This window comes from Emydura macquarii, unplaced genomic scaffold, assembly GCF_026122565.2.
Source record: "Emydura macquarii macquarii isolate MOO-44397 ecotype Brisbane River unplaced genomic scaffold, CSIRO-AGI_Emac_v2 contig_2636, whole genome shotgun sequence".
Lineage (NCBI taxonomy): Eukaryota > Metazoa > Chordata > Testudines > Chelidae > Emydura > Emydura macquarii.
In genome coordinates this window covers 23,345,633-23,367,822 of record NW_027132773.1, presented here as the reverse complement: position 1 = coordinate 23,367,822, position 22,190 = coordinate 23,345,633, and the positions used below count along the sequence as shown (strand labels likewise).

Here is a 22,190-nt window from a genome sequence, read left to right as displayed (position 1 = left end):
CTCTCTCTCTCTCTCTCTCTCTCTCTCTCTCTCTGTAGTCAAGTTGCTATTCAGTTTAATGTATTTGAAGGAATTCCTTAATTCAATTCACATTGTTTCCAGCTAAAGACAGCAATGTATTAGGATAGATTTCCAAAGCCAAGTATTTGTAATGTATAATTCTAGATAGTCCTTAAATTTCAGATTTATATTTTTGAATATCTATCTCTGACTGAAAGCACATAGATAGTTGTTTAGCAAGTTAAACAAAACTTATAATATGACATAATTAATGATATTCTGAATTTTCAAAAATATTTTCAAGGAAAGAAAATTTCCAAAGTTTGTAGCGAAAGAAATGGAGAACATGTATATAGAAGAGTTGCGGTCTTCAGTGAATTTGCTAATGGCAAATTTGGAAAGTCTTCCAGTGTCTAAAGGTGGCCCAGAATTTAAATTGCAGAAGTTAAAGCGATCACAGAATTCTGCTTTCCTGGACATAGGAGATGAAAATGAGATTCAGCTGTCAAAATCAGATGTGGTGCTGTCATTCACATTAGAGGTAAGTGAATATGTCACATAATATTTGATGATAATTTAAATTATTTTAGGATATTATTTCTTACTACTGCCTTTTGATTAGTCCTTCCCCATTTTTGTATTTATATTTAGAATTTCATACTTAGATGTTAAACAGAGCACAATTTATATTTTTGATAGTTAGGGTTTATGTGCAAATGCATGTACATTTTTCCCTTTAAACTAAGAGCAAAAGGGGAAAGTTTGGAGGTATGGCTAATACAGAGAAGGATCAGGATATCGGATAGGAAGATCTGGATGACCTTGTAAACTGGAGTAATTGAAATAGGATGAAATTTAATAGTGGAAAGTGCAAGGTCATGCATTTAGGGACCAATAACAAGAATTTTTGCTATAAGCTGGGGATGCATCAGTTGGAAGTGACAGAGGAGGAGAAGGACCTGGGCGTATTGGTTGATTACAGGATGGCTATGAGTCATCAATGTGATGTGGCTGTGAAAAAAGCTAATGCAATCCATCCTCGCATCAAGCGAGGTATTTCCAGTAGTGATAGGGAGGTGTTAGTACCGTTATACAAGATGCCAGTGAAACCTCATTTGGAATACTGTGTGTAGTTCTGGTCTCCCATGTTTAAGAAAGATGAATTCAAACTGAAACAGGTGCAGAGATGGGCTACTAGGATGATCTGAGGAATGGAAAACCTCCCTTATAAGAGGAGAGTAGGATGATCTGAGGAATGGAAAACCTCCCTTATAAGAGGAGACTTGTTTACCCTAACCAAAAGAAGGCTGAAGGGAAATATGATTGCTCTCTATAAATATATCAGAGGAATAAATACAAGAGAGGGAGAGGAATTATTTAAGTTCAGCCCCAATGTGGACAGAAGAACTAATGGATATGAAGTGGCCATCAGGTAGTTTAGATGTAAAATTAGATAAAGGTTTCTAACCATCAGAGGAGTGAAGTTCTGGAACAGACTTCCAAGGGGAGCAGTAGAGGTAAAAAACCTAGCTGGCTTCAAGATTGAGCTTGATAAATTTATGGAGGGGATGGTATGATGGGACAGCCTAATTTGGCAATTGACTGATTTTTTGACTACTAGCAGTAAATATGTCCAATGGCCTGTGAAGGGACGTTAGACGGGGTGGGTTCTGAGTTATAACAGAATTCTTTCCTGCGTGTCTGGATGGTGAGTCTTGCCCACATGCTCAGGGTTTAGCTTATCGCCATGTTTGGGGTTGGGAAGGAATTTTCCCCCAGGGCAGATTGGCAGAGGCCCTGGAGGGTTTTTTTTTTTTTTTTGCCTTCTTCTGCAGTATGGGGCACAGGTCACTTGCTGGAGAATTCTCTGTACCTTGAAGTCTTTAAACTATGATTTGAGGACTTCAGTAACTTAGTCATAACTTACTACAGGAGTGGTTGAGAGAGGTTCTGTGGCCTGCGTTGTGCAGTAGGTCACACTAGATGATCATAATGGTCCTTTCTGACCTTAAAGTCTATGATTCAGGATCACTGTTTTGTCAGGTGAGCTGTAACCTATAAAATAGCTTGGGTTAAGAAATAAATAGAAGTTAGGTTTTGGTCCTAAGTGAGTTTAAATGGAGAGGAGTATGGGAAATTGAAGTAGCTAGTGTGAGAAAAGTCAGATGAAGTGTGTTATGAGAAAGTAAGAGTTAGCAAGGGTGTGATGCAAGGTTGTGATACCGTTACCATTATGCTGGTTTGAGCATAGTTTTTAATGGGTGTTTCTGAGAATTGTAAATGTTTTATTAAAATGCCATCTCTATTGATAGTATGGGAGGACATTGGTGCAGGTGTTAATTTATGTAGTGTGAAAGCCAATAAGAAGGTGGAGGAAATATAATTATAAGAAAGGGCAATTTAATGTTAATTAGGATTATAATAGAGTATAGAAGGTATAATTTTGCTAAATTGTGAGAGAGCTCCAAACATCCAAAGGGTACCATTAGGTTCTAGTGTTATAAGGCTATACTTCACTCTGTTATCAGTGAACTGATTCCCCATTAATGCACCATTTCATCGCTGAGTGTGAGTATAATAGTAGCAGCTGTGTAAGTAGTAATTGCATGCCTGTTTAACTAATCATTTTTCTTTTTAATAAAGTTTGGTTGTATCACTCAAAATGTTGCCTTGTGGTCCCCTACTAAATACATTTTCTGTAACCATCCTAGAGGTATGAACCTGAACATTAAGTTGGATTTATTGCACCCTTACTTTAACAACATGATATTAATTGGGAACATTTTAACTTAAAAGTTACAAAAGGTTACACGGTCTCTCCTTGTGATTGGTAACCTTGTATAAATTCCATGCTAATTTATTAAATACATAGGAATGCTATTGGCCATAATTAGGAATGAAAGTGAAGGTTGTCTGATCAACTCCTGAATTCTTTTTAATCTGTCCGTACACTTTGGCTTTCACTTCCAATCATCCATTCTTTCAGCACACCTACATAGCTTCTCCTGAGGTTAAGGATAAGAATTTCAGTTTGGTCTTTTTGCCTAATCCGTCTCATCAGCTGGGAAAGCATTATCATATTTATTTCAGTTTGATTTCCCTTGTGGGAAAACTAGAAAGAAGCAAGTCAGAAGTCTGCTTTTGTTTTTTCTTTCTCTTAATTTAATTATTTTGCCTTAACTCTGCCTTACTACTGTTAACACATAGTCCATGGTCTGCTATGGATTCAAAGCTGTAGAAGTTCACAAACAAAGTATGCATTTTACTCAGCAGTAATATAAATAAACCTGCAATTTACATCTTCCATGCTCATTGATAATAGTAGCAGGGAAGACAGTTTTTGAAATAGCTGTTTTCTTGAGGAAAATACTGGCAATCTGAGAATACTCAGGAAAAATCTAAGGACTTGATGCAGCAATCTGTTCCATATGGGTGCACCCCTGCACCCACCGTGAGTCCAAATTACTGCAGTAGGAGAGCATATGGACGTTGCATGTATCTATCTCAGGCAAGAATCTGGCTTTCAGATTTTTAATGCTCAACATTTAAAATACAAGTCTCCCATGCTGAAAAAATGCTATCCATAGAATAACACTTCAGAAAAGTAATCAACTTTTTTCCTTGTCAAAGAATGAGCTGTAACCTCTTAATCTGGTAAAGTGACTGGCAGTGACAGAAAAGGCTACAAGAGCTTTGTAAATTCACTAAAACAAGCTGGCTAAGTTTCTAATGGAAAAACTATGTTCACCCCAAATAGAGCATTTACAAGAAATAATTTGATTTTGTCTTCGTCATCTCATACCAGAGCATCTTTTAGATTTATTGGCTGTTGTAATTCTTCTGATTTTTAGATTTATTGGCTGTCGTGATTTTTGTTGTCTCAATGTATTTCCTTCCCAAATATCATGTCACTCATGGTGTGAAATTTACGTCCATCTCTAGAAATATAGAGAAAACTGCAGAAAACCAACATTTCTATTAAACTCTCAACATCCACTCAGTAAAAAGCAATCTTTTTTTATAAAGGTAGGACATTTTCAGTGTCTGCCAAGCACTGTAGGAGCTACACAACCAACATTTGCTGTGGACATTTATGGTACTATTTCCAGGCTTTCCACTCACTTTCTTAAGTGGGTTTGGTGCAAACAAGGGAGAGGTCTAGTATTTTATGTAATAACTCTTTTATTTTATGTACTTCACCACTAATGCAACCACTCGAGTACTTGTCTAGCTGATGAACTGCTGCTGTTTTGGTGTGTGGAATGAAGGACTATGGTTGTTCTTTTAACAAAAAAAAAATTTGTTTGCCTTTTACATATGAAGATTGCATGTAGAGGGGAAACCCTACTCTTTCCCCTCCTCCCCCTTTTTTCCAAGTAATTACAAGAATGCTAGACATGTTTTTGCACTGTGCATGTATATATCAGAGATGTCCCATCATTTTGTATCTTATTAAAAATAAATCAGCTGGAACAAACTTGGGAGTCTACCTCCTGCATCAAACAATCTCAGATAAATTACTACTATCAGTTCAGGTACAGAACCAATGTGTTCAATGTGCATTTGCATTTTACTTTATGGCTCATTAACAGCAAAGAAAATGGTCCACACATTTTTTTCATATTTTGAGAGTTCCAAATTAATATGTTACATTTTTTTAAAAATGGAGAGAAAACTGTTACTAATGTCCGTCCATCACTGTGCTCTGAGGTCCAGTGTATGAATCAAATTCCTTAATGACTTCAAAACTGACAGTTTGGGTAGTGCACACCATACAGAAGACAATATTATTTTTAAAATGTAGTCAGTTTAGATTCAAGCATTTCTTCAAAAGTTCACCTCTTTCCATTTTTATAAATTGGCGTAGTAATTCCACCAAGCCATGTCAAGTGTATGCAATAGCTGCAGCAGAGAATTATTGAAGATTTTAATTTAGACCAAAGACTTGGAACCACTGACTTGTAGAAGCCACAGTAATAAATTGGAGAAACAATTGCGGAGACGGAATTATTGGTAAAGAATAGGGCTGGTTGAAAAATTTCAAAGGAAATGGTTTCCTAAATCAGGGTTTCATCAAAACCAAAATTTTTCACTGGTATAGATCAACTTAGGTGGAATTCTCAATGAATCCATGAATAAATAAACCAACTAACAAATGTGCTTTGTTTGTGGATGTCAGCCTGATCTGTAATGAGAGATGTTTCGTTTGAGAATGTCTTCCTTTACCTGAGCCACTGTGATGCATCATAGGACTTCTAGTGCCATATCCCTCCTCTTTCCATTCTCCAATGGTCCCAGTCTCCTGGCCAGACTCACATGAAGCACTGTAGTCACTCACTGTAGTTGAGCAGCTGCAGTGCTTCACAAGAGTTGTAGATTCCAAAACAAATCGAGATGGAATAGGAAACTTCAGCTCCCTCAGGGCCCATAGTTGCTCACGCACAAGGAGAGAGATGGCAACAACAGGGGAAAGGGAAACATTTACTTCCAATTAAAAAAAAAAAAAAAAGTCAAATGGATGATTTCAACATTCCCAAATGATAATTTTTTATTCTGCAAAAAGTTTTGATATTTTGACTTTGCTTCCTGAATTGAGAGAAAATCTAAATGGCAAAATATTGCAATTTTCCACAGGACAGAAATTCTGTTTTTCAGTCAGCTCTGGTAAAGACTAGTTCCTTAAAGAGGCACAGTCAGTCCCAGTTCACAGGCCCAAAATTTAAACCTACCTAAAAGTACAGGCTAAAGTTTTCAAATACCTACAAAAATGACATTTTCAAAGGTGCTGAGTACCCACAACTCCAATTTTCCTCAGCATCTCTGAAAACAATTTAGGAACTTAAGCTGAAACACCCATGTTTGAAAATTTTGGACATTTTTCCTCTGTGAAAAAGCATGAGTCCTCCTAAAAGAAGGCTACACACAATACAAATAAAAGCCCAGCATTTACATCAGTATCCAATTAACAATGAATCGAAGACGCTTGGTATGTTTGTGTTTAAATGTATATGTACATGACATGGGAAATCTTTTTAGCCCAAGCAGCCAAATTATAAACAAATGGAAATGGGGCTGTAATGGGAAGTGTTAGGCAACTGTAATATAAGGATCATTTACCGGCTTCCCTAATAACAGCATTAAAAGTTTTTTTTTATTTAAAGACACGTTGTTTGAAAAAGAACAATTGTTTAAGAAGTGTATATACACACTTCTAAATTTATTTTAAGTTAGTTAAAAAAAATTAAACCAAAATATATTCCAAGTTGCACATTTGTAGGTCAGTGTAAATTTCTCAAATGTGCTGAATGCACTCTAAATGCAACACATGTAAAGGTGTTGTATAGGGATTGACAAATACAAACTTTGGCCTTTCTTATTACTCATTTTTATCATCGCAAGGAAAGGCTGGCATTTCCTGGTATAGCATTTGCATTAATAGATTTAAGCCCTGATGCTGAAATCTGATTAATTCAAGTAGACCCTTTGCTGTAATGGTGGCAAATGCAGGATCTAAGAATATCCAGTCAGTACTTCTGCAGGATGTGGTTAAATTAGGGAATCTTTGTCAGATACACTGAACAGCTATTTGAGAATTGTGAAAGACAAAAAACCCAGAGAAAATTAATTAATGATATTTAAAGACTAAATCTAGGAAGCAGATGATAAACTGGTCCTACATCTTGATTTCAAAAGTGTGGAAGATAGTGGGAACCAGTCTACAAGGATGAAATGAGAAGGGGTCACAATTGAAAATGACAAGGGGGTACAAAGTGAAACTAAGGAATGGGTGAATAATAAAGGAAGTTAGCCAAAATTTTACATGTAGATTAGTGCAAACCATGCTTTCTGTACAGTTAAAATTCCAGATTTATTTTGGTCATCACAATGAGATTTTTCCCCAAAGGATAAAATCATAGAATCATAGAATATTAGAGTTGGAAGGGACCTCAGGAGGTCATCTAGTCCAACCCCCTGCTCAAAGCAGGACTAACCTCAGCTATATCATCCCAACTAGGGCTTTGTCAAGCCTCAGCTTAAAAACCTCTAAGGATGGAGATTCCACCACCTCCCTAGGTAACCTATTCCAGTGCTTCACCACCCTCCTAGTGAAAAACTTTTTCCTAATGTCCAACCTAGACCTCCCGCCCTGCAACTTGAGACCGTCGCTCCTTGTTCTGTCATCTGCCACCACCAAGAACAGCCTAGCCCCATCCTCCCTGGAACCCCCTTTCAGGTAGTTAAAGGCCGCTATCAAATCCCCCCTCACTCTTCTCTTTTGCAGACTAAACAAGCCCAGTTCCCTCAGCCTCTCCTCATAAGTCCTGTGCTCCAGCCCCTAATCATTTTTGTTGCCCTCCGCTGCACTCTCTCCAACTTGTCCACATCCTTTTTGTAGTGGGGGGCCCAAAACTGGACACAATATTCTAAATGCGGCCTCACCAATGCCGAATAGAGGGGAATAATCACTTCCCGTGACCTGCTGGCAATGCCCCTCCTAATGCAGCCCAATATGCCATTAGCCTTCTTGACAACCAGGGCACACTGTTGACTCATATCCAGCTTTTTATCCACCATTACCCCCAGGTCCCTTTCTGCAGAGCTGCTGCCCAGTTCGTCGGTCCCCAGTCTATAGCTGTGCATGGGATTCTTCCTTCCTAAGTGGAGGACTCTGCACTTATCTTTGTTGAACCTCATTAGATTTCTTTTGGCCCAATCCTCCAGTTTGTTTAGGTCACTCTGTATCCTATCCCTACCTTCCAGGGTATCTACCACTCCCCCCAGCTTAGTGTCGTCCGCAAACTTGCTGAGGGTGCAATCTACCCCATCCTCCAGATCATTAATAAAGATGTTGAACAAAACCGGCCCCAGGACCGACCCCTGGGGAACTCCGCTTGTGACCGGTTGCCAGCTAGACATGGAGCCATTGATCACTACTCATTGAGCCCTATGCCCTAGCCAGTTCTCTATCCATTTTATAGTCCATTCATCCAACCCATACTTCTTTAACTTGCCGATAAGAATACCGTGAGAGACCGTATCAAAAGCTTTGCTAAAGTCAAGGTATATCACGTCCACCACCTGTAAATGTAAATAGCTAGCAACTTTAAATACAATGGCTAACTTAAAGGAACACTGTCATCTTTGAAATGTAATTAGTTGGGGGTGAGGGGAAGCTAAAAGTAGTTTCATGTACTTAGACCTACCCTTTCACCAATTTCTATCATTTTACAGCCACATTTTCCTACTTTTAAAATTTTTGTGCCTTCTCTGTGTCTGTTTGAAGACCCACATGATGGAAAGTTCCTATACTGCAATGGGTTATACATAGAATGATGTCAGATTTACAAAGTAAACCGAACAAAAAGCAGAATGAGAACTTTCCTTCTAATCTCTTTCATGTACAGCAATCTTAGTTATTCCACCTAACAGTAGTAGGTAAACATCGTAATTTTGAATTACTGTTGTTGTTTTTTATTTGTATATTAAAGGGTTGGATCACTGAGATATCAACCATCTCCCATGTAAACATACCTTTTTCTGCTTTCTAAGAGTGTCTTGATGCTTTCCACTCTCTTTCTGCCTTTCAAAAATGGCCTACATTAATCATTTAGGGAAATGTACTGTACAGTTTAGAAACCTATTTTCCCTCTGAATATATGCATAATTCTATTCAAAGTTATTGCAACTGAGCACCATAAGCGATCTGGGTTGACTGTATTAAAATCACTGTTCAGTCAAGCATTCATTTCTGACTTGGATTATAATAATGTTTCATTCCAGAGTTTAGTATTTGTAAGCAGGCAATTTTTCATTTCATAGACATTTTCTATGCAGATGGTATTGTCATTTTATGGAACATAGTGATTGTTTCACAAGTTAGAATTGTTATAAGAGGACCTTTTTTTACAACAAGTTATAACAAAAATGATAGAAATAGTGGCAGGAGATGTCATTTTAATATCTTGTGTATTTCAGCTGCTAAACAGGTGGAGGACAGGAGTACAATACAAACAAATAGTGCCTTGAAAACACTTTATCAGCTAATGAGAACATGATGATTTCCTTTCACCTGGAATTGTCTTGACCTTCCAGTTTTCTGGTCCACGCATCCAGAAGTGATAACAGAGACAAATGTACCTTCTAATTAAAATAGAAACTGAAGAAGAAAACAAATATATCAACATAGAAATGAATCATCATGATAGTTGTATTCAACAGAGATAGTCAATTAGAATGAGAAAAGGAAGCATTGCTATTGTTAGATAGGAGGATAGGTACCATAATGTTTCAATGCCTCAAGTAGTGAGTATGAAATAGTTTTATGACCATGGATATCACAAATTACAGAATATGACAAAGATAGCAATTCATAAAGCAGTTATGTAATTGTTATTCTTTATAAAGCTCTGTAGATATTGGTGGCACTTTACAGACAATTTTAAAACATTTACGGAGTAGCCTGGTACCTGTCATCCCAATGTGGTATAATATTAGCTGTATACATTTCACAATGCACTCTGTTGTACCTAGGGTATTGGAGGCTTTATGGTACATTTTACCATTAGCTGTGAAATCTCTTGCATTTTTCCCCCACAATCTTATCTTTAAAGGTAGGTTTTTGTAAGTGAATGGAAATAAAAAAGCCAAAGTACAGATGTTAGAGAGAGAAGGTGGGTGAAGTAATGTCTTTTATTGGACCAACATCCATTGGTGAGAGAGACAAGCTATCTGGCTACACAGAGCTCTTCTTCAGGTCTGGGGAAAGTACTCAAGAGTGTCACAGCTCTGGTGGAACAGATTGCTTAGTATAAGTGGTCAATACATATTTTGAGAGAGCATTCAAAGTGAAGCGGCTTGTTAACACCGCATAGGACAAGAAAGGGTGGGGGGTGGTTAGTGGGTTACAGATTGTTGTAATGAGCCATAAATCCAGTGTCTTTATTGAGACCATGATTTTTAATGTCTAGCAAAGTTATGAATTTAAGCTCCCAGGCTTGTCTTTTGAAGACATTGTGAAGGTGTTCGCCACAGGCGATATGGGGTTTAAAAATGATAAAAGACAAAAACACCATTTCACCTGGGGGTGTAGAATAAATGGTGGATAATCCTATACTCTTCTTCAGCTTTTTTAGGGACCACATCTAGGTGGGGATATTCATAGGTCTGGCATCGGTAAACTCAGAAAGGTTGTTTAGCTGCAACCTCCAACTGTATTTTTCCCTGGATTATTTCCTTGTCCTTTAATGGATTTCAGGTTTTCTGCCCACACATGCAACCTCATCTGGGATCTCAAAATTCTCTTACACAGGTTGGCAAAGGAGCCGTTACCTACCTCCGATGCCCTGCTCCTAGAGCTTGGGGCCACCAGGCTCCTAGCTCTCCCAGGTGCAGGCATGGGGCCTGTCACTGGTGCTGCATGCCCCTGTGAGGTGGCTGGAGCCCGGAAGCTAGTCTCAGCAGCCGTCGCATAGTCCACAGCCTCCTCAAGGCTTCCATTTCCAAGCATCAGCATCCACTCCTGGGCTGTTCCCTGGCCAGTGATCCTACCCTGCCTTACAAGTGGGTGCAGGGGCCAAAGCTCTGGCCCGCTGTTGTTTCAATGTGGTCCAGAGTCCCCATGCAGCTTCTGTTATCCAGTGTATTGGCTGAGGGGTCGGGTGAAGAAAACAAGTCTCTCCTCTTCTGCAGCACTAACCTCTTTCTGAGCACAGCAGAAAATCTGGGCTTCTACCTTTGTGTTCAAGAGTTGTAAATAGGTAAACTGTAGTGCAGAGAAAAGACCAAAGCCATAGAAGATATATGTGGTGCCGCTGTGAATAGAATCCTTAACTCCCAGTCTGATGCTTTAATTATTAGAACATCCTTCCTCTCATCATTTTATGCTATTGTCTGAGGGACTGGTATCCATAATTGGTCTGAGTCTCTCATTATTGGGAGAACTATGTTTTCTGTAAAGATTGGTTAATATTGAAAAATAACTACAATACTGTAACGTATTGTTTTCTAACTATATTAGAATTTTTCAGATCAGTTCATAATACAGTAAAAATCAGACACATTTTTTTCATAATACGTAATGTCTTTTATCATTAGTAGGAGGTGCACATGTGGTTTGAGAGGAACATATAATCTCATTTATTTAGAGTGTTGTTGCTTTATCGGGACACTTTCAGCTTAAAGATCACTTTTTTTGTTGTTGTTGCTTAGATATTTTCTACATCTTTGATGCCTAAAATGGAATGTTCTGTACAAATCACATTTTGTACAACTCGTTTTCTTATGGAAATGTTTATACAAATGGGAAGAGTTTGTTGCCACATCCTGAGGCTTCCTGTTTGTCTGCACTAGCATGATGACATCATTATGCTCACATGCTACTCTGGAAGCAATGAGAACTTGTTTCTATTCCAGCTAAAAAAACTGCATGTGACAGAGACTATTCATATGTATGTATTAGAGAAGTTGAATGTGAATAAATATGTCATATGTTTTTTATGATCGCTCTAAGATGTTTAAATTATGACAGCTTTGAAGTGTTTCCTCAGTGAGTGAATTTAGTAGAACTGGCTGCAGAAAATTGGGGTCAATTGATCCAAAATTTCATTTTGGAAGAAAAACGAAAAAAAGTTCAGGCAACAACTAAATATCCCATTTCAACATTTTCTGAACAAAATGTTTCTATATTTTGTTTTGAAGTGATTTTTTTGTTTTGAATTTTGTTGAATTTCATATTTATAAATTAAAAAAAAATCAAAATTGAAACAAAACATTTGAACTGAAATTAAATGTTTTAAAAAGAATTTTCCTTTGCAGAATTTCAAAATTTTCTGTATTCATTCCAATTCAGAATGAAGCCAAGTTTTGAAATCCTTTGAAAAACACAACTTCCGTTCTTTGCACAGCTCTAGTATTTAGTTTTCTATTTGCAACATGTTACATTTTTGACCCTCTCCAACATCAGCTAAGTGCTCTTTCCAGTAAATTGAATATCTATAGACTTTTTTTTTATGACAAAGGATAATGATTGATAACTAAAATAAAATCTTCATAAAAGATCTAAGAAAACTTCACTTTTAGTTTTATATTTTGACTCCAAAATATTATGTTAGGCTCTGGAACCTGTCCATCAGTTTTACAACAGGAAAATTACTAACACTTTTATAGTGTAACAAATGTTCTTCATGTCATTTGTATTTCTTATTTATTAAAGGCCTAAGCTATTGCCCATTAAAGTTAATGGAAAGACTGATTGACCTTATGTGACTTGGATCAGCCTAGCTATGATGAACATTCTTTTTTTATTTACCAGATGAACACACATTTAAGCAGTTGCTTTAAAAATTGTAATTTTTGCTGTTTTAGCCTTTAGAACTCATTGTAAACACATTTTAAATGTAAGTACTTTACATCAGTGTTTAGTTTATGGTTGACATGAGAGATTTCAACAGGTACCCAAATAGAACCATACTGCAGATTAATAGAGCACAAAGGATAACTTCACATTCTTTCTTCCTTAATTGTTATAGTACCTGTATAGAATATTTAAGATAATAATGAGGTGGAAAATATAAATGAATGTCTACATGTAGAGACTTGAGTGAATTATTTATTTTCTGTGTGGCAGTTTAATACTGCAATATCTGTGGTGTTTAACATTTTCTAAAATCTGACATATAAATTGTTTGTGTTCCTTTCTTGCTTAGATTGTTATAATGGAAGTGCAAGGCTTAAAGTCAGTAGCTCCCAATCGGATTGTTTATTGCACAATGGAAGTGGAAGGAGGAGAGAAACTTCAGACAGATCAGGCAGAAGCTTCAAGGCCACAGTAAGCTCTTCTAAAATTGTTTTTTATAAAATATATTTTCTTCAGTGTGGAGAAACTCTAAAAGAAGATTTGGAGAGACCTTTAAAAAGAATGAGACATTACAGTAGTTTTTTTAGTATTCAATCACTATGATGTTTTACTTGAAAGAACACCTGGACTCTTGTCCAATGTAGATGGGAAATGTAATACATAAAACAATATGCAGTGTTGTTGTAGCCATGTTAGTCCCAGGATATTGGAGAGACAATGTGGGTGGGGTAATATCTTTTATTGGACCAACTTCTGTTGGTGAGAGAGACAAGCCTTTTGAGCTACAAGACCTCAGAAAGAGCTTGAAAGCTTGTCTACCTCACCAACAGAAGTTGGTCCAGTAAAAGATATTACCTCACCCACTTTGTCTTTCTAGTATAAAACAGTAATTAATTATAACAGAACAGGTAAACTAAACACTTGTAAATTGTGCAAAGGAAAAGATGCCTGTTGTCAAAAAAAAATCAAAGTATGTTTAAAGTCCATGCGAACAAAACATTTTGAGGCTGTAGCTTTGTGTTCTTTTCTGTATTGTCTAGCAATGCAAACCTTTTAATCTAAATTAGCCTGAGCTGCTTGTATGTTTTCTAGATTAGTATGAAGGTGGTCTAGTGGAGTTCAACTTGCACTGCCAGTGGAAAATCAATACTCAGTAATCAATCCTGAAAAAACTTGCTCCCCTACTGAGCTTATTTCATTTTAAATGATAGGATTCACTTCTTTTATTTAATTTTTGAAAGATGTATTCAGCAAACTGACTCAAGGGGAAAACATCATAGCATCTGTAGTTGAACTAGTCAAACTGGCATAGAGGAAGAAACTAAGTGTGGTTTTGGTAGATTTGTTTGACCTCTGGTTGCACATTGTCTTCACAAGCTTGTTCCTCTGTTAAAATGTCATTTGGAATCTCTTCCAGATATGTTTTCAGATAGATTGCTGGGGTTTTACTGGCACCTTTGTGTGTCTTGTGAAAAACAATTTAAAAATTGCTGTCACTAATATTTCTAAAAGATATCTTAAACTCAGATGTGAAGTTGGCTTCAATTCAAATCAAGACACAGATATAAAATTCCATTAGGCAAAATGTTAAGTATGTAATTGTGATTGTGCCTTTTTTCTATAAAATTACCATGAGCCAGCAAACTTTCTCTTTGCATTTTATAGGAGACTTATCACACAGTTTTAGACCCATGGCCTTTGTAGTCCAGCATCTTTCTTCTGATAGTGATCCAATACTTCATGATTCAGTGACAGCGAAAGGCAAAACCATCACTCCCTCACAATAATGCACCTGTCTGATTTTACAGTTCTGTACCTGGGTGGGACAAGGTGGAAAATAGAGTGCAGTTGAATTTCATAATTGTCTCACAGATAGAAATTTTACATTAAAGAAGTGCCAGCGTGGATGAAGACAGGACAAAATAAGAGGGATAAAGCATTGGTAATAGGAAGCACTGATGTGGGGAACTGATGAACACTTGTAGGCAGATCAGAACTAGAGGGTTTCAGACTGCATATTTAAAATATCTGAGTCAGTGAGCAGTGGGGAGGCAGATGGCCAGACTTTTCCAGATAAATGTTGTCAGGTGAACAAAGGAATAATCTCTGACACTGAATGAGGAATTGAGAGATGTCCAGTACTGTAGAATGGAGGTATGTGCTTGTAAAATAAAGGTGAGATTGTGGAGGTATATGTGGGCACAGCCCTAGGCTATTGCAGGTGTTCTGACTGCAGGGGTATCATCGGTAGAAACGACACTGAAAGCTGATGGGGGGTTTTATATTCTGAACGATATACAGAGCCTTGTTTCATTGTGAGCAGGAAACTTGGATTGCATTGGGGCTGCCCTGACGTGGGGCAGTGATGAAAAGGAATGTAAGTCCCTGAGGAAGAGATTTTTAGTGTGTAACAGAGGGAGTTAAGAGGAGACCATAGAGGAGGATGTTCAAGCAGTCAAAGCATGAAATTAACAAATTGTATGTTTAGCAGCATGTGAGGAGAAGGAAGCTCTCTCCCTGGAATTGGAGGCCTTTGATCCAGAGAATGTCTTTTCACGCATGCTGGCAGTCTTTTAATATCGACAAAGGAAAAAAGCAGCAAGAGGGAACATAAAACACATTGTAAAAGCAAATAAATAGCTTAGAATTTAGCCAAACATTTCATCTTACTAGCTGACACTTTGCCCCATGTCTCCACAAGTACAGGCTAAAAAAATGAGATTGGCTTGTGTACACAACATGGATCTAGAAAAAGTTAAAAACAACCCCCACATATTATTAGCAGAATGGAACTACACTGCTGCCCTGTGGTTCAGATTATGGGGGTGTGAATAGCAGTATGCACCAAAAGTGCAGTGCGGAAAACTCCCACTTGTGGATACTTGCTGTTGCCAACTAAAAGGTTCCTAATTCACAGTAATCTTGTTTGAAGACACTTTTGTTTTTCCATATTATAAATTATTACTTTGTGTGCTAGTATCAAATGCACACTGTATAAAATAGGTTTTCCTCTCTTTTAACAAGATATATAAATCTCTACACTATATTTGCAATAATTCATTATAATAGGGCAAGTATTTAGCACTAATTCTAATGTGCTAGATATCATGGGCATATGAACCTATGGCTTATTAGGGCCTAGTTTTAAAAGTTATATTGCTTGTTCTCATGCCAACCCTATTAAACTTTTTTACTGACTGTGGAATATTTCTTAATGCATTTCAACTGCTTCCAGCTTTCTAGCCTTTCAAGAAAGCCTACTGTCACGGGACTTATTATTTACTGCCAGACTGGTGCCACCTGCTGGTCGTCTGGGAATTAGCTCCAGGTCGACACCTATGTCCATGGGTCTGCACACCATCACTTTTCCCCCACAGTTCTCCTGTAGCCCTTTTCCCAGCTGTCAGGAACTGCAGCATCTTTTTAGTGGCTTTGCCCTCCACCCGAGACAAAATCTGTCCCCTCGCTCTCCCCTTCCAGGGGAGGTTTGGCTCCTCAGTAGTTCAGCCACTTTCTCTCAGGGGCGCCTGCAGCAACTTATTCTGCCACTTCCCCAGTAGCAAGTGTGGAGGGGAGGGACCTAGGCCCATCCACTACTCCAGGTCCTGGCCCAGGGACTGTGTGGATTGCAGCCTCCTGCTGCACCTTGAATTCCTCTCCCTGCTGCTGTCTCCCTGGGCCAGTTCCTCCCAGCCCTAGCACCTTCTTTGCCTATCCTCAGGTCCTGATACTTACCCACTCTCAGCAGCTAGCCAGGAACTCGTCTGACTGCCCCAGTCCCTGCCAGTAATGGCTCTGTCTCAGGTGCTGCAGGCCTCTAAGCCTGCGAGAGAGACAGTCTTTCCTCCTTGAGCTCCAGGCAGACACTGCTTTCCTCTGCTCTGCCCTGCAGCTCGTTTTATATGGGCCTGCTGGGTCCTGATTGGCTGTTTCTCCCAGCCTCTCTCCATTTGACTGCTTCCTGCTCAGCGTCCCTTGGCTACTTTTAACCCCTTCAGTGCCAGTGTGGGTCAGATGCCCCATTATACCCACCAACATAAACAATGATCTTTTCTGCCAGAGATCAGTCAGGAGTACCTTTAGAGGAGCCTCGTCCATTATACCACCCATGATTTTATTGCTTTGATGCAGTAGGGATCTGATTTCTAGAATAACAAATATCCAACACTGTCACTTTTTAGCTGTTTATATATAGATGTTGCTTTTCTTAGTCAAATGGAATCTATATGTTTTCTTATAAATATTTATCACTCTCTGAATATTTAATAAAAATATGAAAAGTGATTTCTTGAAAATAAATTATAGTAAAGTAAAGTAAGCTTGCTATGTTTAAGATTGAAGTAGATGTCCAGCTTTTAAACATATATTAGCCATTAAGCATATTTTTATATAAAACAACATTATATTGTTCTGAACTTAGTGTAGAAGAATATCATATTGTAGCTGATATGGATGAGAAAATGCTAGAGCAAAGTTTAGTGTTTCTGGCACCCATATAACAAATCAGATGATCATTCAAATCACTAATTGCATGCATTAAGTGATATAATTCTATCAAAAGATCTATAGTATGTTAGAAAAACATCAAAGGTACACGATTAAGAAGTCCTAAATAAAAAATGTCCTCAAATTAAGATTGCCTGTGCAAGGTTAACACTGACCCCTTGTATTCTGCAAAGTAGTCTACCATCTTTAAATACATATTTCCCAAATACTACAATATATATGGGCAAATAATAAGACATTGTATCATAATGCATACGTGGGTGCAGAATTAAGATTTCATGTGCAACCTTAAATTTGGAATTTCTTAACTCTGAGTACTTAATCATCAAAACATAATAGAATTTAACTTTGTTCTTTAGATGGCATTTCCTGGCTTTTTGGGGGAGGGGGGAGGGAGGAGGGAGATTCCCCTATGTTCCTGACATTTTCTAGCTTTTGAGTGTGTGGTATGCAGTTGATGGTATCTGATTTTTGGTATGTGTGATGGCAAATTAAAGTATGCAAGGGAAGGGGAGCCAAATCTACATTGTCATTTATTTGGCGCACATGTGTCTATTTGGTTTATCTGTACTGTCTTAGCTTGACAAACTGTATTTCAATATTATTTTAACTTGTAGCGTTATAGGTTATGACTCAGTTATATTTAACTTTCTCTTCATGATTTTGTTCTTATACTTAGGTTTTCCTCTTGAGGTAGAAAAGCAAATCTTAGGAGTTTTAGGATCTAAATTTTGTTGGGCACCAAGCAATTTTATCCCAAAAATTACTAAATATATTAATCTAGAAAAACAAAAAATGGTAGGTCAGCGCTTACTAATTGTTTCTTTTTCTGCCAGCTCAAGCGTGTGGCTTTTACATAACTTAGGGGACACCATGATTAAGATGTGGCAAAATAATCACAATTAACAACCATGGCTATTTTATTATGAAAGAAAGGAACATAAAATACTAAACAGAACATAAATGACAAACTGGTGACTTCTGTTACAATCTCTTCTCTGTGTCTCTATGGAGAGCTTTTAACCAAGGTTACATCCTTGAGAGTGAACCTCCTCTGGAGGTGGTGGGACATTCTTCTTTTCGTACGTTAAAATGAAAGTATTTTGCCCCGTTATAAATAGTTTAAGTAGTTATGAAGTACCAAGACTTGACTTCAAATAAGTCTTGAAACAATTTAATGTGTTTAAGGGCAGGTGGATCCTGTTTCATTATTAATAATAACCAAAACTGTTTATTTTGCCCAGTTCTAAACTAACAACTAAATCTGATGAAATCAAAGAAAATATTTAAATCAGTTACCTAGAAAAAGCCATTTAAGGAGTTGTATTAAGACAGGCCAATTAACAAAAATTAAGAATCTTAAATCTAATTAAATTCAACTATTTCTCTGGTTTACCAATGTTTAGCTCCCATTTCCTCTCCAGGGATACAGGGTCTAACCATTTGGTGACTAACAGGAGAAAATGTTAATTATCTTAGTTACAACAGCATTTCCATATCCCAGTAAATCATTAGAAGAGTTTTCTAATCTAATTTCTTGGCAGTGCATTTTAGCTACTTCCATCTCACCATTCCATGGTGAAGTCTTGGGAGTGTTGTTGGTGGGTTGTTTTTTTCTTGATGTTTCTCTGTTGATAGCTTCTTTTGTCATATTTAACTGTCTTTTGGCCATTTGCCTGTAGAAATGGACAGGATGAGTTCTGTGTATTTTAGCAGGGTAGCAGAGAGAAACACTGAAGTGCTTACTTCAGAGTTGTATCCTTCTCTTCCTAGTTGCATGAAATTATAGGGAAAGACACCTCTCTCAGGCTTATTTAGATTCAAAGTTGGCTGCTGTCATCCTTTTTTTTTGGCTCAGTAACTTCATGGGTTGTCATTAAGAGCCTCTTCATCTTATGAATGTGTAGTTTGGTAATGCATATGTAACCTTTCTGCCAGGTGGAGTCAGCAGCAACAAGGGCTGCATTCAATATCTAGGGATTCCTCTTACCAATACAGAACTGGCTTGAGTCCCCACCCAGTAATCTGGGAAAATGTAGCATCACCCATGGGCATCTCTGAGGCAATGCTTCCCCTCTCACATGGACTGAGTCTGCGTATAACAAAAGAGAACTTTTATTAAAAGAGAAGGGGAGCCAATAATTAATTTGGAAAGACACCACAACCGCATTCAAAAGCATATGACCATAAGCAAATCTGACCTCACAGCATATTGGACCGTGTCCTTTGCCTCAGTTTCGCTTCCTGCAGTGGGAAGGTCCGATGAACAATTGTCCTGTTAACCCATCAGTCCCCTCTCCCTCCACTGCATCCCACTCTCCGTTGGATGTCCTTGGTTAGCAAGACCAAGCGTTCAGAGGTGTGTTCACAGGATTCACCTCGCATCTTTGGGGTGGCGAGGTCATTCAGCAATGTCTCTGCTGCTGTTTCTTCACTGCCATCCTCTGGCGCCACTGCTTCTCTGCCACTGGTGGCTGCTTCTGTCTCTCTGCTGCTCTTGCAACGAAATGTTCTGATGTTCTGCCACTTAACCCCCGCTCTCATTGCTTTCAGCAGATAGTGGGGAACCACATAACCAGTGCAGTCTTACACATAAAACCTAAGGCTTAGCTCCTAGACCTGCTCAGAAGTGATGTCAGCTCTAGGAATCACCAACTAGAAACAAGGACTCTCGGTTGAGTCTAATCAGCTCTGTCATTAAACGTTGGAGAGGGGCAGGTTAAATGGTGTCTAGGAGTCTTTGGCCTCAATCCACACCACCAGGCAGGAACATTTCTCCCCACATCTGCATCCTCACTGGGATTTGGCATCCCTACCTGCTGCTTAGCAGTTGAGGTTCAGTTTAGGGTGATCCCCTCAATCATGGTATGATAAGCACAGTTCTGCTGCCCATTACTTCTACAATAAGAATAACAACATTTCATTACCTCTACCTTCAAAGACTAGAGTGATTTGTAACCCAAAACCAACTAAAACTGATCATTTTGGCAAAGCAGCTACATTTGTTGCTCACTTAGACAGAGCAGGCATGCCTATGCAAACATGGTCTGCATCTGAAGTCTTTTCCACCACCTCATCACAATATATCAGGGGAGAGCTCATTCAGACCCTGCTTATACATTTATGAATCAAGGTTGTAATTCCTTCTTGACAGTTACATTTCCTTTGTCCTTGTGGTGGGACATTCGCACAAAAACTTTAAATTTAGAGCTTGGGTTTAACAGGAAATGAAAGTCTGTTTTTTTAAAAGTCCAAACACTCCCTTTCCTCATAGAAATATGTTTAGTTTTCAGAACAGTCTTTTAAAATTAAATAGTCCTTAAAGAGAATAATTGGTATAAATAGTTGTTAAAGAAGTTTTTGCTTCTTTATAACAATTTTTGGAGAAATGAATCATCTTGTCTCCATGAGTTGGGTGAGGGAGAGTTACTTAAGAGTGTCAAAAAATGAATTCCCAATTAAAGTAAATAGGCCATATTTAAATTGACTTTTAACACTAGTAATTAGTTTAGCATTCCATGACATTGCTATATTTGTACATGAATGTTTGCTAAACAGTGTTATTAGTAAGTTATTACATTTAGACAAAATATTTGCAAATATACATCTTAAAATGTCTCCAAAACATGCTCAACTACACATTTTTCTAAAGTTCCCAGAGTGAAGATTTTAGAGTGACTATAAAACAAATTAATTTCAATAAAGATATTTCTAGAACTCTTTTGTATGGGTTTATTTTGAGATTTTTCTTGTGAAGGGAGTTAGTGGAGGACCACTTTATGACCCTGTTTTCTGTTATTTTTTGTTGTTGTTTTGCTAGATAAGGAACATCTTTGCGTTCTGTTACATAATCTGGTCTTTTCCTAAAACATTAATGTTCTACATAGTTTGTTTTCTACAGATAAGGATTATATCTATACCAAACTGGTATCTTATACAAGAGGGAGATGCCCTGGTCTTGATAAAACAGTCTTTGATTTCAGTTGCCTTTTAGACCAAATGGTGTTACCCAGTTGCAGTATATTATTAGCAATTAAAATTCTATTAAATATTCTATACAAAGCACCAATCACAACAATCAAGCTTACATCCATTTTTGAAAACATAGTATGAAATGTATTGGAATAAGATGAAAGCAAAATAGGAATAACAAAAGATGCATTTTAAAGTTTGTATAAACACTCTATGGCTTTATACTTGAGAATTTGTTATGCTGACAGACAATCAAATTCCTAGGAATTTCTTCGTAAGTTTGGACATTTCATATAATTAAACAAACAAAAATATACGTATGTAGGATACTTTTCTCCAAATACAATATGTATGAAAGGAATGATAAATATCTCATAAGATTTAGTAAAAGACCTATCATTATAAGATTGTTATAATAACTTTACTAATATAATCTTGCATCAATATTGAGGTTTCTCAGATGATATATATTCCATGGAGTTCCTACAGCATTTCATTAATTCTGTTGCAGTAACAGGGGCTGTGTTTTGTAGGATCTTGTAGAAACCATTAAATTCTGCCTGCATCTTGGATTTCTTCCTTCCAAGAAGTAAAACCCTGGTAGTGCTCTTGAAATGTTAGTAGCACTATTTCCAATTACAAAATCTTGTTTTGGACATCTTGTTTTTTCTGCTTCTGAAGTGGAAATCTCAATGGTTGAGTTCTGAGATTTTGAAAGCTTTGTCTTTAGTTACACAAATCCTATTATATACAAACACTCTGTCTCCGCCAAAGAAATCTTAGATGGCAGCTGCACTCTATGGGATCATGATTTGGAGAGCTACTGGTTTGCCACTTTAAAGAAAAGTTATGCCACTGTATTTCACAAAGGTTCTCATATCTCTGGTATAAAAGTTCAGCAATCTCTCCTTTCTAACTAATCAAAGATATTTTGGTGTGCTTATATATTCCTTTAGTGTTCTGTTCTTAGTTACAAATTACAATGGTCTTCTGTCTCCAGTTCTACTTAATTTGAAAATGTGCATACATGATGACCAATGCAATGAGAATCTCTGATATGAATACAAAAGCCCCATTCAATATTGCTCTATTTTGGCTAAATTTTCAGGTTGTCTTTGCCACATTAAGTTCTCTGTTGACATAATACTTATTTAACCCATTAAAATAAAATTACTCCATGCAATAAGCATTGCAATTATTACATTTGAGTCAATGTGAACTTGTTAACCAAATTGGTTTTGAAACAATGAACTATAATGTATGAGATACATTACATTAAAAAAACTGTTAGGGAATGTTATTAAGGTTGTGAAGTCAAGCACTTAAAAATTGGGAAGTGCCAAATTTAACATTGCCT

The 22,190-nt window shown here is 37.4% G+C and overlaps 1 protein-coding gene across 3 annotated transcripts in view; it reads left to right on the top strand.

Moving 5' to 3' along the window:
* The window catches only part of CADPS2 (calcium dependent secretion activator 2), a 501,284-nt gene that overhangs the window by 183,189 nt on the left and 295,905 nt on the right, over positions 1-22,190 (top strand). For all 3 annotated transcript variants that reach the window (XM_067564292.1, XM_067564291.1, XM_067564293.1), the window contains exons 5-6: positions 305-541; positions 12,705-12,826. In XM_067564292.1, coding sequence (XP_067420393.1) covers positions 305-541; positions 12,705-12,826 — 359 coding nt within the window. The remainder of the gene's footprint in view (positions 1-304; positions 542-12,704; positions 12,827-22,190) is intronic.